General features: G+C 33.1%; 1 protein-coding gene across 2 annotated transcripts in view; it reads right to left on the reverse strand.

Annotated features, from left to right (window-relative positions):
• Positions 1 to 402: 402 nt before the first annotated feature.
• LOC123532812 (uncharacterized) overlaps positions 403 to 13,775 on the reverse strand; it is a 28,810-nt gene continuing 15,437 nt past the window's right edge. The window contains exons 1-7 of one of the 2 annotated variants that reach the window (XM_053517231.1): positions 13,708 to 13,724; positions 11,950 to 12,050; positions 10,465 to 10,692; positions 10,043 to 10,076; positions 9,410 to 9,490; positions 3,712 to 4,755; positions 403 to 3,503 (exon numbers count right to left, since the gene is read on the reverse strand). In XM_053517231.1, coding sequence (XP_053373206.1) covers positions 2,725 to 3,503; positions 3,712 to 4,755; positions 9,410 to 9,490; positions 10,043 to 10,076; positions 10,465 to 10,518 — 1,992 coding nt within the window. In that variant the 5' untranslated portion in view covers positions 10,519 to 10,692; positions 11,950 to 12,050; positions 13,708 to 13,724 and the 3' untranslated portion in view covers positions 403 to 2,724. Of the gene's footprint in view, positions 3,504 to 3,711; positions 4,756 to 9,409; positions 9,491 to 10,042; positions 10,077 to 10,464; positions 10,693 to 11,949; positions 12,051 to 13,707; positions 13,725 to 13,775 lie in introns of those variants that run through there. The other variant, XM_053517230.1, reaches the window with a different exon arrangement.

A 13,775-nucleotide genomic window follows, 5' to 3' on the forward strand; every position in this document is an offset into this window, starting at 1 on the left:
TCGAGCTACACACCCGACTATACCACTTTTTTTCAGGACCAAAAAAAAAAAAAAAACAATTATTGCATTTCAGTGCTGTCGATATGAGGATTTATCGACATTGGAAAAACTTACAGGAAAGAACTGTTTTATAACATGTATTTAATTGAACAACTTGAACGTTACTTATGGCAAAGTTTGCAAGCATTTGCAGCGCTTGGTAACCTTTTCTATTGTTATGGGCTTACATTGTTTACGACGTCACATTTTATGACGTCATTGCTGCTGGTCAATGTCCGCCTTCGAGCCAGTATGACTTTTATTACTAATCTCCTGACTGTGTTTAAGCCAGCAGAAATAACCATCTGTAAAGATTTAATAATTTAACACTTTATTCTTACAAACAAGAACACAAGTCCGTCCTGTAATTCTCTACAAAAATGTTTTTATTCTAAATCACAATTAACAAACATGAACAACTAAAATATTTAAAAGTAAGAAGGAATTATTCTATCAAATATATATATATAATTGGTGCGTTTTTCTCAAAGATAAGGTATGCTCATATTTCATATTAACAATTGCTCTACAGTGTCTATAAAAACATAAAATTAACAATACATTAATTGAAAATATAACCACAATCACAGATTTGAACTATGCCTTCAGAGAACATATCTGAGTGCACAAATCATAGTCTTCACGAGAGGTCATGTGACCTTGCTTTGATGTGGACAGAAAACCATGTTCAACTCGAATCCGTTAAATGCCACTCAAGCATCAATACGCGGAATGATACATGGGCTGTATTGAGGATGGCCGCCAAACTTGATCTTGACGCAGTTGAAAAGCAATGATTTATTAGTCATGAAACTCAAAAATTGAAATGAATATGGACTACGGTTGATTAAACAGGTTAATAAAACGAAACAAATTGATAACCAGATAAGCTTTATCAGAAAATGTAATTTATGTTATAAATTTGGATAGCAATATAAGGCATAATATGTTATTATTTTCATTAGCTCTTTACTGTTGTTGACTTTACAAGTATACAAACCAATACAAAGTGTGGAAGCTGCAAATTGTACATGAGAAATGCAATTTGTGTTAAATGTACATTATCAGCTTCAAAGACAATTATAGCAATCATTCATTAGACATGTAAAGGAGACATTTGCAATTATTGCCTACTGTAGTTGACTGCAGATTACTACAAAAATAAAATTTATGAAAATATAAGTGTTATTTACGCTACCAACTTGAGTTGACAAATACTGCACACATTTTTGCATATCTGCAAGCAATTCTATAATAGACATAAAATATAGCTAGTAGTGAATTAAGACAAAACAAATTTAAGTGCTATTTACACATTATAATGTTTTAGAAAAGTGGAATTAAGAAAAAAGTTTCCAGATCCATGTATCACTGTGCTCCGACTGCTACATCTGTTTATGATTTTGTACATCGTGGACATATATGTATATGTTCAAAATACATAAGCAAAGTAAAACTAACAAGAGCTACCATTAAATACAGCTTTGTAAGAACACACCATGGGTCAAGTTCCTAAAATGACAAGATAACTTAAAATAAGTGAGTAAAACAATATGGATAGATTGCTGTTGTGACTAACCAAATTTGTTAGTGGGACCGCCGAAAATACCAGTGGCCTTTCCCTTTATTAAATGACTAGGTGAATATAATTTAATAAACAAAAACTAGAAGGGCTGTGGATGCCCTTAGAAAATGTTAAGTATATTTACACTTTATAGTGAACATTATGTATGGAGTTTCTTTGGAATGCCATTAAAAATGTGAAAAAACGTTTTAGGTTTAAATTACACAACAATTAATGTATAAGTAAACTGTGCATGTGGATTAAGTTAATGACTCTTCCGAATTCGAAGTCACTGTATAAGATGTTTCCAATTTTAATACATGTATATGCGCGCACACTCTCATTTCTATTTATTGTTAACCTTGGTACAAAAATAAAAACGACTTGAATGTCGAATGTCCTATGGGTTCTATATTCAAAATAAAATTAGCTAAGTACGTATGCTCCCATGATGGCATGTCGGAGGCATAATTTTCAGTCTGTGAAATATGCTGTGAATTTGATCTTTGACCTTAATGATCATAGGCAATCGGACCCTGTGAGATCGTAACTATTAAATACTTACAAAAAATTCATGGAGATCATAAAGTGAAAAACAATAATCTTATGAAATTTGATAAATTATTGAAAACCAAATGTCCTACAGACGAATCGAACGACAGATAAACCAACTGTCTGACATGAGCGAAACAGGAAAATCGGATGGCAAAAACTTCAATGTCAAATGCCGTATGTCGAGTTAACTTGAAACTGAAAAAGAATTATCTCGATATTTAAAGAAGTTACAAAAATGAAATACTATTTGTTAAACAAAATCAACATTCACATTTTAGTGTTGAATGTCCTATATCAAGCTCCCTAGTGAAAAAACTTTTATTGCTGAGTCGCTTTCCCAGAACCCAACCCAAAGTGTTACACTTATCGTATTTAATATAAAGAACTGAAACAAAATACAAATTTGACGGACTTTTTTAAGCTCTTATCCTAAACAAATATATCGGTCATTTATTAGGTTTTTTTTATTTCTGGTAAACAGTTAATATCCCCACAACGTATGTGATTGTTACGATGGCAAATATGGTTAAGGATTGCCTCATATTGAAGAGGTATGTGGCAGTCTGTTACTTTTTTTGATTAATTTGGGACAGGAATTTACCAAGCATCTCTTCCACTGATTCTTTCATCTGTAGCATCTGGTCGCGAGTTTTGTTTTGCATGTCATTCATCTTTTCCTCTAAACTTGTCATTGATCGATCAATATTTGTCTGGAGTTTCGTTATATCACTCTCAATTTTTTCGTTTATTTCTGTCTTTAGATTTAATAATTGCTGGTCAACTTTAGTATGTAATTCTTCTTTTATCTCTTTTGCCTGTCTTGCAACTTCTTGTGAAAGAGCTTGATCCATATAATCGAATCTTTCGTTTAGGTCCTTTGTACGATCTGACTGTGGTATCACATCTTCTGTCGCTGTGGTAACGGAACAGCCTACTGGAATAGCAGTATTAGTGCTATGTAACATAAACTGTTTCATTTGAAAAGGGCGTGGTATTTCTAGTGCATTTAAAACGTCATAAATAGGAGTGACTAAGCAGATGTTGCCCATACCAGCTTCAACAATTCCTATTCCTAACAGTTCATTTCCTTCAATAGTGAAAACCATTGCTCCAGAATCACCTGCTTGTGCAAACTGTGTATCACTAAACGATTCGATTTCATACTGGTTAAATAACATAAATCCCCAGTTTTGAGCAGTGTTTGTCCTAATTGCGCCGCCACGTAATCGAAAGCTTCCCTTTGTTATTCCACTTGTGCTTCCATGTTTTACCACCAGAGCCATTCTCTTAACACTTGGTGATATTTTCCCTGAATGGAAGGTCATAGGATTTTCCTTATCGAACCCTGAAAGCAGTGCAAGTGTACAAATTAAAACGCGGTAAATATACAGTTGTCTATGTATCAGTAAAACATGTAAAAGAATTTATGCCCCGTTGTCGTATCATATTAATAGTATGTACAATGATCGTTCCGTGACTTCTGTGTGAATGAAAAAATATATTATACTTCTTACATTAACCAATACTTGATTCTATTCTGATATATAATTTACCTGCTTCACGGTCATTAGCTGCATCAGGAAATATTCCAGAATTTGGAAATCGTTTCCGGACATGAATAACAGCAGCGTCAACGCCAGCATTGCCGCCTCCTCCTTCGGTGAATACCGCTCTTACCAGTGTACCAAATGGCTCCGAAGGCGGAGAAGGTTGATATACGTTGTTAAGAGGATTGTCGTCTGACGCTGCTATCCAAGTACCATTGCTTTGAAGGTCTTTTAAATTTGGGTTTTGAGCAAACACATGTGCACTCGTTAAACAATAAATTTCATTTTCGCTCTCAATGAACCCACCGATTGTCCCTATATTTGACTGCTCTGCAAAGCTTTGTCCACTTATTGCGCAACCCATCTTTACACTTTCATGAACATCATGCGGACCAAGAAATGGGACACATATTCCCTCTCTGACATCCACAGGAAAACCGTTCAATATCTTGGGGAAAGGTTTCTCGTTGATTGGAATTATACCCTTCCTTGGTACATAGAGAGATATACAGACTTCGTTTGTCATTTTCGCGTCCTCCCTCCCATATCGAGAAGACTTAATCCAGCTAACTGATATACGGGTTATGTTACTGTGCCTTTTCATCAGTCCTTGTGAATGACGCTTCATGCGTGTTACTGCTTTGCTGATTTCCTCATCCATCAAAGGAATTTCGTTTTCGCGCCATTGTATATCCTTGTTTTCCCGTGAGCTATTGACCTCATCTATGCATATTTGTTCAACATTGTAATTGAATGCATTTGCCATTTGGATTTTTGCCTTTGTAATCACTGCAAATACTATAGCATTTTCCTCAATATGTTTATCGCAAATAGTTTTATACCCTGCCCATACATTCACAATAGTATTTGACTCAGCTTTTATACATGAGCTTATTTCGTTACACGTGTCCTTTAGTATTTGAGAATCTCTCCCAAATTCTACTGAATATTTGTTAAGCATTTTCTGTGTAGGTAAGACTCTTTCGGATATTAAACGTTGTGCCTCTTTTCTGTCCTTTTGTTTAATACAGCTCCCCCACGCTGTTTCGTCTAATGAATATATAAACAACTTTTAGTAAGTATTAAAACATATAAACGAATGATATTGGCACACTGCAATCATGCAAGCAAACAATTTCTAACTTAGTCTTATATGTGTTTTTATTATTAATAAACATGATAAATACGAAGTATCTAAAACCTATTTGCGGGATATCAATATTTTTTTCTACCGTGTAATGAAATGGGTATACCGAATCTGAAAAGAAAAATCAGATTTTTAATAGATTAATTAATGATTTGTTGCGACATATGAGTGCTAGAGATTTAAACTGATCTGGCATATGTTGAATCTCATTGGTAGTACATCCTGAATAAATGTGATAATGATTAAAGAAGACATAAAAGTGCTAAAGCATAAACATATGGCATTGATAAATTAAGAGCATGTAATTCATAATTTGGCCATTTATAAATCGTATATATACACATTATTTGTAAATATGGATTGACGTCGTGCAGGAATGATGGTACTAGAATGTAAACATAGTGAAATATAGGTGTTAACTCCACTTAGTTACCAATCTTATAAATTGTCATTCAAATCCAGTCAGTAGAATAGCATGTGAAAAGGTACATGTATAACAAAAATACACTGAGAGACAGATAGACTAACAGACAGTGCATAATCAATATATTTCCCCCATATATGTTGGACATAGTTCTGAATAATGTTACAAACAAAAAAACTTTGTCGCCTAACTCTACTTTACGATTGTATATGCCCTTAAAGCTTATTTTGTGTGCTGTTACATGTAACATTTAAAACACGGCTGTGATGTAATTGTTTTGTCAATTACATAGGTTATTGTACCGATACCGCTCTATACACACAATTTTACTATACTTATCCAATATTACTTGTAACAGATCATTTTTAAAATAATGGATACTTTAGATATGGACAGTGAGCTACAGGTAATTGATATGTATAGTAACAACCTTTTGCGTTGAGAGGTGCGAGTACATCAACCTAGGAAATTCAGCTACTTCATAAATAAGTTTTGAAATATAAACAGCAACGTTTTACAGAAATTTTAGCTGCAATTAAAATTCTAAAGGGGAACGTACAACATTGACCAAATTCGACTCCCAAATTATCAGAAAAATGAAAATCAAAGAATAGGCCAAAAGAATGTACAGAAAGTTCAACTGTTAGAAAGTAGTAAATCCTTTGTATACCCCTAAATCACCATAGAAAAGTATATATGAATTCACACTCGGTTGTGTCACATTTCAATCAATTTGGTCAATATGAGTCTTTATTATAATAAGTTACCAATGCAGGACACAAATATATAATTGATCATTTTTATATTCTTAATAAAATTGAAAATATATCCTTTGCAGATCCATAATGCGCATTATAACTGATAATAAGGGATTCATAACGAACAAGCAATAATCATGTTTTTATGGACATTTCATAACATGATCTGACAAAATTTATAACCTGTCGCAATTAACTTACATGATAATATTCCTAAAAGTCATACTTAAAAAAATGAAATGTTCAATAAAAAGTAATTTTAGTAGACATTTCCGTTCACGGTTTTTAAAAATCCAAAAACAAATAGATTTTAGACGGGGTAAGAGATTAGTCCCATCTGGTTTACACCCCCTCACACTCACCTACAAAGTCCCTCATGCTTAATTCGACAAAGGCGGACACAACCACCCAACCCTCCTTTGAGTTTTATCCAATTATACCTAAATGACGATCAGTTCAGTCCGTATACAGATAGATAATTATCATCTTAAAATTGTTATCTTTTATTTATGTTGATTACTTATTGATAAATTTTAAAGCTGTTATTAAACTATATAAAAGGATGAGTGGTGACAGCAGTGCTCAATTATAACAGAGGGGCCGGGGATGGAGGTGTTCCATACTCACATTCTTTATCTGTTGTTAGACCATGATCTCTATTTTTTGTTGCGTTCATGTTTATTTTAACTATTCTATTAATTGAAGGTTGTTGATTTCTGCGCACGATATATTTTCAATTTTATTAAGAATTATATAAAAATGATCAAGAATATAAACATGAGATGGACATTTATTTGGTTTGGTATTTCCATTAAGTAAATAAATGCCAATAGAAATTTAAGTCATTGGTACGATCCAGATCTCAATTTTGATTTTTTTTTTGCAATATGAACATCATTTTAAAACGGAATTTCCCACCAAGTGATATATTTTTCCGGATGCGCACTTATTATGGCATTGATGATCAATAAGTCACATCAAAGACATCTTATATGCTTAAGTAACTTTTACAACCCGGCCTAATTAGGTGACATTCTCGAAATCACTAACAAGTCTAATGTTATAGTCTTGATCACCAAGGAGACTTGTTTTATCATGCAAATTGCGTAATAATTATTAGTGATCTATTCCCCTATATATCTTAAGGCAGCAACTTCAGTGACAAAGAGCCGCGTCCCTTAAAATTTATAATAAATATCATTCAAGTCGGAGAAAAAATATATACCGCATCTATGTGAAGGAAAAATATCTTTTGACAGAACAAATGAAAGAAAATATGGCATTTTCAAATGTAGTGAACAAGTTTTATGTTTGTTTTGTGAGCGGATTTAGACTTGAGAATGCTTGCGAACAGGCAAAAATTAAGAAAAAAGTGGAACCTCAGATAAGATATAATTAAAAACATATCAATCTTTAATCAAGACATTCTGTACATTAAATTGTGTTATCAAAATCTTTTTCTATTGTGGCAATACATTTCGTAATATAATGATGATTTTCTGAAGATGCTTAAGAACTTAATGCTGAGAGGTCTTTTTGGTACAAAACGCAAACGCATTAAAGTTAAAAAAAATGTGGCAACCGATAGCATTGTAAATTCGTCTATTGCAGAAATACAACTGGTATGGCATTTTCGGTCGAACATAGCTGAAAATAGGCGTTGAGCCTCGAATAGTCCATTCTTTCACATATGGACAGTTTTCGGCTTTTCTTCTTTATATAAAAACATAATTTTAGATATTTATTCGATGTCAAATATTATTTATTTTAAAGTCCAGTTTAAAAATCTTTAAGCATAAAAGGAAATGGAGGAAAATGACAGAAGACTCATTTTGATTCATTAAAGAAGACAAAATGAGCAATATATCTCACGAACGCCCACCCCCTCCATTAACCCACCACCGCCACTAACCCGACTCTGCTCCAGCTTAAATGGATAGAAAAACCTGGAAGGACTCCATGATCCCAAAGGAACCAGAAAATAGAACACAGAGTTCAAGTTCGGGTAGAGCATTTACGGCACATAAAGATTGCTTCTGTGGCAGTTAGTAAAACGTATAGGAAAAAAGTATGTACATGAGTGTCACGTTTTAGTAAATCATTAAAAATGATGTTTTTTTATAGTATTTTCTCCTTCCTTTGTGTTAACAAAAGTACATATAGCCATTCCAAAATTATGGTACAACGAAAGAAATCATGACGTTCAATGACAACTACCCTCCATACTCTCCAAACAATATTATCAAGACAAAAGTTATAAAATGTTACATCACTTAGACCACCAATGGCACCACGAAAGTTTCCATGTAACTTCTTTATCTTGCTTATCATGAATAAAATAAACACAAGATTTTGCTTCAGAATCTCACTCCAAATTTCTTCTTTAATAATGTTCAAACTCTACGTAGACTTAGTTCCCTAACTACCACTTCGTTGTAGTACGAGGGGCGTTCAATATGTAATGTTTTACTCCGTATGTAGTTCCGTAACCGCTTAATATTTTAGATGCGGTTTTCGATACATTATAGAGCAATTTATTTGGAACACATAGCGATATAAATTATAAAAATCGGTATATTCAAAGTAAAAATATACTCATTTGAGTGAGGTGTACTCGGGTATACTGGACAATTTTATGTCCAAAATATTAAGATTGTAATATGCAATTCCTTGATTCTGCTATTGAACAACTAGAACAATACTTCAATTTTCAGTTTAAACAGATAAAACAAATCATGATCTTCACAAAAACATTTGAAAACTAAAATAAAAAAGTTTATAACAGTTTTAAATTGTGTGTGTATATTTTTACTCGAAAAATGATAAGGTGGGTACAATAAGCCTCTGCAATTTTGTCAGGCGCGATAATCATTGTTTAAAAAGTTCTTGTATTTTAAGTTGATACTAGTATCTTAATTCTCGATTGCGAAACTAGTTCTTACAACTTTGATTAATCGCTCTCAACACCCATTCCAGATTGAATCAACCTCGAGTTTAGATATTTTAGTTGTGTTGTAAAATTAAAAATGCAATAAATAGTTTAAAACAAACGCAAACTCATCACAAATTGCCGTACCTCGTAGAAAAATAATAGAATTTTGTGATTTTACAAGTTATTCTATTTTTCTGAGACTTAAATTGCTCAGGACAAACCTAAATTATAATTATGGTCCAGTATACCAAAGTACACCTCACTAAAATGATTATAGTTTTACTTTGAACCTGCCAATTTTTATAATTTATATATGCGTTCCCAATTAATTTCTCTATAATGTGCCGAAAACCGCATCTAAGAATAACCAGCGGTTACGGAACTACATACGGAGTAACATTACATATTGAACGCCCCTCGTATGAAAGAGATAAAAGCAGTACCTATTTTCCATTCTGGAACACTGTCAATAATTCCGTGTTCGGTGCAATGTTTTCCGCCGTTTAACGAGCCGCCCACTGCGCCTAAACCAATATAATAATATTTAAGAAATAATAAGTTCCCAAGTGTGGTTTATCGTAGGATAACCAGTGTTTTGAGTTCTTATGTCTAAGGCTATATCACGAAGGCCTTAGGCCTGAGTGATATATTGTTTCGCGTAAGAACGAAAAACTTGGGTTATTCTAGTACGATAAAACACACTTGGAAACTTGTTATTTCGATTCTAACACGGCATACTAGATCAACAGTGTTAGAAAAATGGTAACTATTTTTTACGACCGTGCTACGCACCTGGATCGGATGACGTCATTGCACGCGCGTGGGTTATTGCAGAATAACCTACATGTATGTAGGTTATTTGCTAGTCGTGTTAGAAACATTGTTATATATATATACAAAATTTTAACCTTTTCAAAATTGTGAATAATGAAATAACGAATACATTTTACAGGTAATAGATAATAACATGCATTAAATGATGGGCAGAGTTTCTCAGTTGATATTCAACAACATGTTACTTAAGTGATACTTGTCAAAATAACCCTATTTTGACAGAATAAAATATATGTCCTTACCGATTTCAAAAGATGCATCTAAGTCCTTCTGTTCCTAGAAAATATATTATTGAATCTTTTACATTATGTCTATTTATGAAAACAAATTAAAAATTGTTTATCAGTTCCTGAAGTGGCCACCAAGAATATAGCTATATTGATACAATGGTTTCAAAGATAAGTGAATGCAGTTATGAATAAAACTGATCAGATCAACCAATCAATATCATTAATGTATTTGCTTGAACATTACGTGCAAATCTGTTAATGGTATTCGCGGATAATTTTGAAAGTAAAATTGTGGTTTATAACTAAAACAAGACAGTTTTGTTGCAAGGTAATGAAAAAATTGATCAAAATTTATTGATTATAAAATGAACTCCGTTTCAACTTTGAAAACTACTAAACACTAGATACATAAAATATGCATGTAATATTTTCACCTGTTTGCATACGTTCTGTAATTCTTTGGACCTTGTCGTTGTTTCTACATTCATTTCAACGCTACTTAGTATTTTACTTTTCTACGTTACATCATACCGTAATTGTCTAAAGTTTTGTTTCACATCAGCTGTTATACGCCGGGTATCCTTTAAGATTTGACCACCTGTTTCTCCAATTTGCGTCGATATGCTTTGTAAGGCTAGTTTTATTTCCTCATTTGACTTCATCTGCAAATAAATAAAGGTACAAAAATGTAAAAAAAGTTGTATGTTTTCTAAAATGAAATATCCTTTACAAAGCCAAACAAATTGCATTAAACCATTTTTAAAAAAAAAATAACTTCCGCTTGTTTTTAATTTGTAATAAAATTTAATTGTCTTAATGGTTCCCATATGTTGTTGTTTGTGAAAAATAAATAAAAAATATAGATAAACTTTTCGAAGCATCACACAGGAAAAATAACGACAGACGCAGTCCTGTTCATGAGATGTAATGAAATGTGCAATACCCCTCACGCACCCTAGTACCTACTTAAGCGTAGTTCTTTCATACAGATATCAAAAGATACATTGAATGGACTTCATCCTCTAAAACACCATACAATAGAACAACACGGATCCGATTTTTAATTATACATCTAGAACAAAAATATGATACTATGATTAACACTTTCCTTTTAATTTGATTTAGACAGCCTGGTCTGGTAATGCAAATACAGTCAAACCTTTCTATATGGGAGAGCCAAAATGTGGTCTTTATTGGGAGGTGGTCTTTATTTACAGCTTAAAATACATTGTAACTGTTCACTGACAAACGGAAAACAAAACATGAGGTCTTTGGAGCCAGGTAGTCTCCTTTTAGAGGTGATCTATAACACAGGTTTGACTGTCTTATGTTTGAAGGTCATTACCTCTCATAAGAAAACGCAGTCAAACCGGGATTCTATTATCATTTTTCGCTTGAATTCTGTATTTAGTGCTTCCAACGGGTCTTCATAAGATTTCATAACTGCCATCACTGAGGTCTTTCAGTGACTGGTTTCAGTCGTTACAAATGGGTGTTGCACATTGTATAACCTCACATGAACAGACTCGATCGGACCGAGCCTCATATTGCTTTTAACCTGGTTGTATTATTCGCTTCCAAAGGACCGCCATACTGATTTTTTCTGTAACTATATTCTTACAATTTGCCATGCTACATTTTCTTCTTTTCTGATAGATGAGCAATATGTATTTGGTAGTTATGACTATTCAAAATTAACAGGCCCACGTAATTAATTATTTTCAAATAACAGACTACTGATTCTTAAAACATTCTCGAGCATACCTCAACTTCCTTATCGAATTTTTCATGTAACATTGGCAAGGGCAGTGCAAGGGCTTCATTTCAGCTTCAATTTCATCAAAGTGACATGGCTTGTGCCATTTCTTTACCATGATGCATTTCTATTTTAAAAGATAAGATTTTATAAACCAACTTACCAAATTATAAAACGAGGAGGATGTGTCAGAAAACACAGACTGGCTCCTTCCGACAGCCATGGGAGGAGTTGTGAACAATACCCTTCCTGGCGATGTGTTCGCTGCAATCAATTAAGTCATAAATGAAGATTTTACAGTCATGTAAATATCTAAGTACTTCTTAAATATACTAAAGCTTTCACAAAAAGTAAAGCGGAATATTTTAAAACACAATTTAATACAAAATCTAACATGAATCGATTTGTCTCTTAGTTTAACATATTGGAAGAAATACAAGCATTCTATATACTGTGTTAACCAAAGGTTGACAGGTGGGCCAGTGAGAAAATTATGTCAAATTAGAGAATGACGTTCGATTCATTACTTCATAATATTCAAATATTTTAGACTGAAAATAAACCAGGTCTTTCTGTGGTATATTTCTCATTTACCGTGTTATATTGTTTAAATGTTAACGCCCTCACGGTTCAATTCCTAAACGTATCTAAACTCTAATTCTAAAGGATATGTTGAATGTAAAATCTAAAAAATCTTTAAAACATTAGAACATCAGTTTCTTAAAAAATGTACTTCTGTAAATAATTTAAGGGAAAATGTGACTTTCATTTAAAGCAAATAAACCATTTTCACCGGAAAATACAGCTGCTTTTGGCAAGGGAAACAGGTTTTATGCGCCTGTAAAAATCTACAAGAAACATAATCTTTGCAACGTTCAACAATTCTATGTTGTGTGTGTTGGCGTGAGTGTATTGGTGCCAGATGGTAGGTGCATATTCCAGCTGTGGGCAGACGAGAGTTTGTATGCTAAGGTTCGTTGGTTGTTGTGATGCTTTATTTTTCGAAGCCAGGAGTTTCATTTGCATTTGAAGCTACCCTGATGATATGTGTAATTCAAGATTAAATCAGTAGCTAAGTCAACACCCAGATATTTTGCAATGTAGAGCGATTCTAATTTATGGTCATGCACTAGATATTAGGTTTCGCTTACAATTGCTTTTTGCGATGTTAAGTGTCTGGCATTCGGAAGGATAGGCCTCTATGTTCTACTCATTTCCCAATTTTTCTAATTTGATTGTTTATGTTTTTATATTATTTGAGGACAAAGTTCTGTGGAAAACCAAATATTACAGGTACTTCTTTGGAATAGTACCTCTAAGACTACAGACTGAATTCTGTTGATTAGGACTGCCTGTGATCACTTCAGGGCTTGTAGGCAAACACCATAAAGATTTAGGAAAGGATGAGTGGTCCCCCTTGTCAAAAACTGCATTTAGGTCGAGCATGATCAAGTTAGTTTGTCTAAAACTGGAAATGATTTGATTCAGTTTAGATCAGATTACTACAAGAAAATCATCAAATCAAACTCTAAGCTCATTGGGAACAACAGGGTGAATACAGTCTGGTCCTGTAGCTATTTTGGCTTCCGGTTAGATATCAAATCTTGGAACAACCATTTTATCGATTGAGATTTCAGATATTTTGGGATACTGGCAATGCTACTACATAAAGATATAGTCTCTTACGTTAATGAACTTAGGAATATTAGGTGATTTGTTGGTCAATACAGCTTGATTATTTAATTCATTTGCTTTATCTTTATTGTGTGATTTAAAGATTCGTGAAACTGGGAATTTATATTTGATGTAAACAGTCTACCAACTATGGGTGACCTGTCAATCTATTTAGTTTATTATAAAGCAAATTACCTACACATCGTGGTGTGAGATTTAAAAAAAATCAAACTTTTCCTATATTTACCTTTATGCCGCATATTTGATGTTCTAATAATGTATTTTCCATCGAATTCTGTTGAAAATCATTGTTTT

This window comes from Mercenaria mercenaria, chromosome 11, assembly GCF_021730395.1.
Source record: "Mercenaria mercenaria strain notata chromosome 11, MADL_Memer_1, whole genome shotgun sequence".
NCBI lineage: Eukaryota > Metazoa > Mollusca > Bivalvia > Venerida > Veneridae > Mercenaria > Mercenaria mercenaria.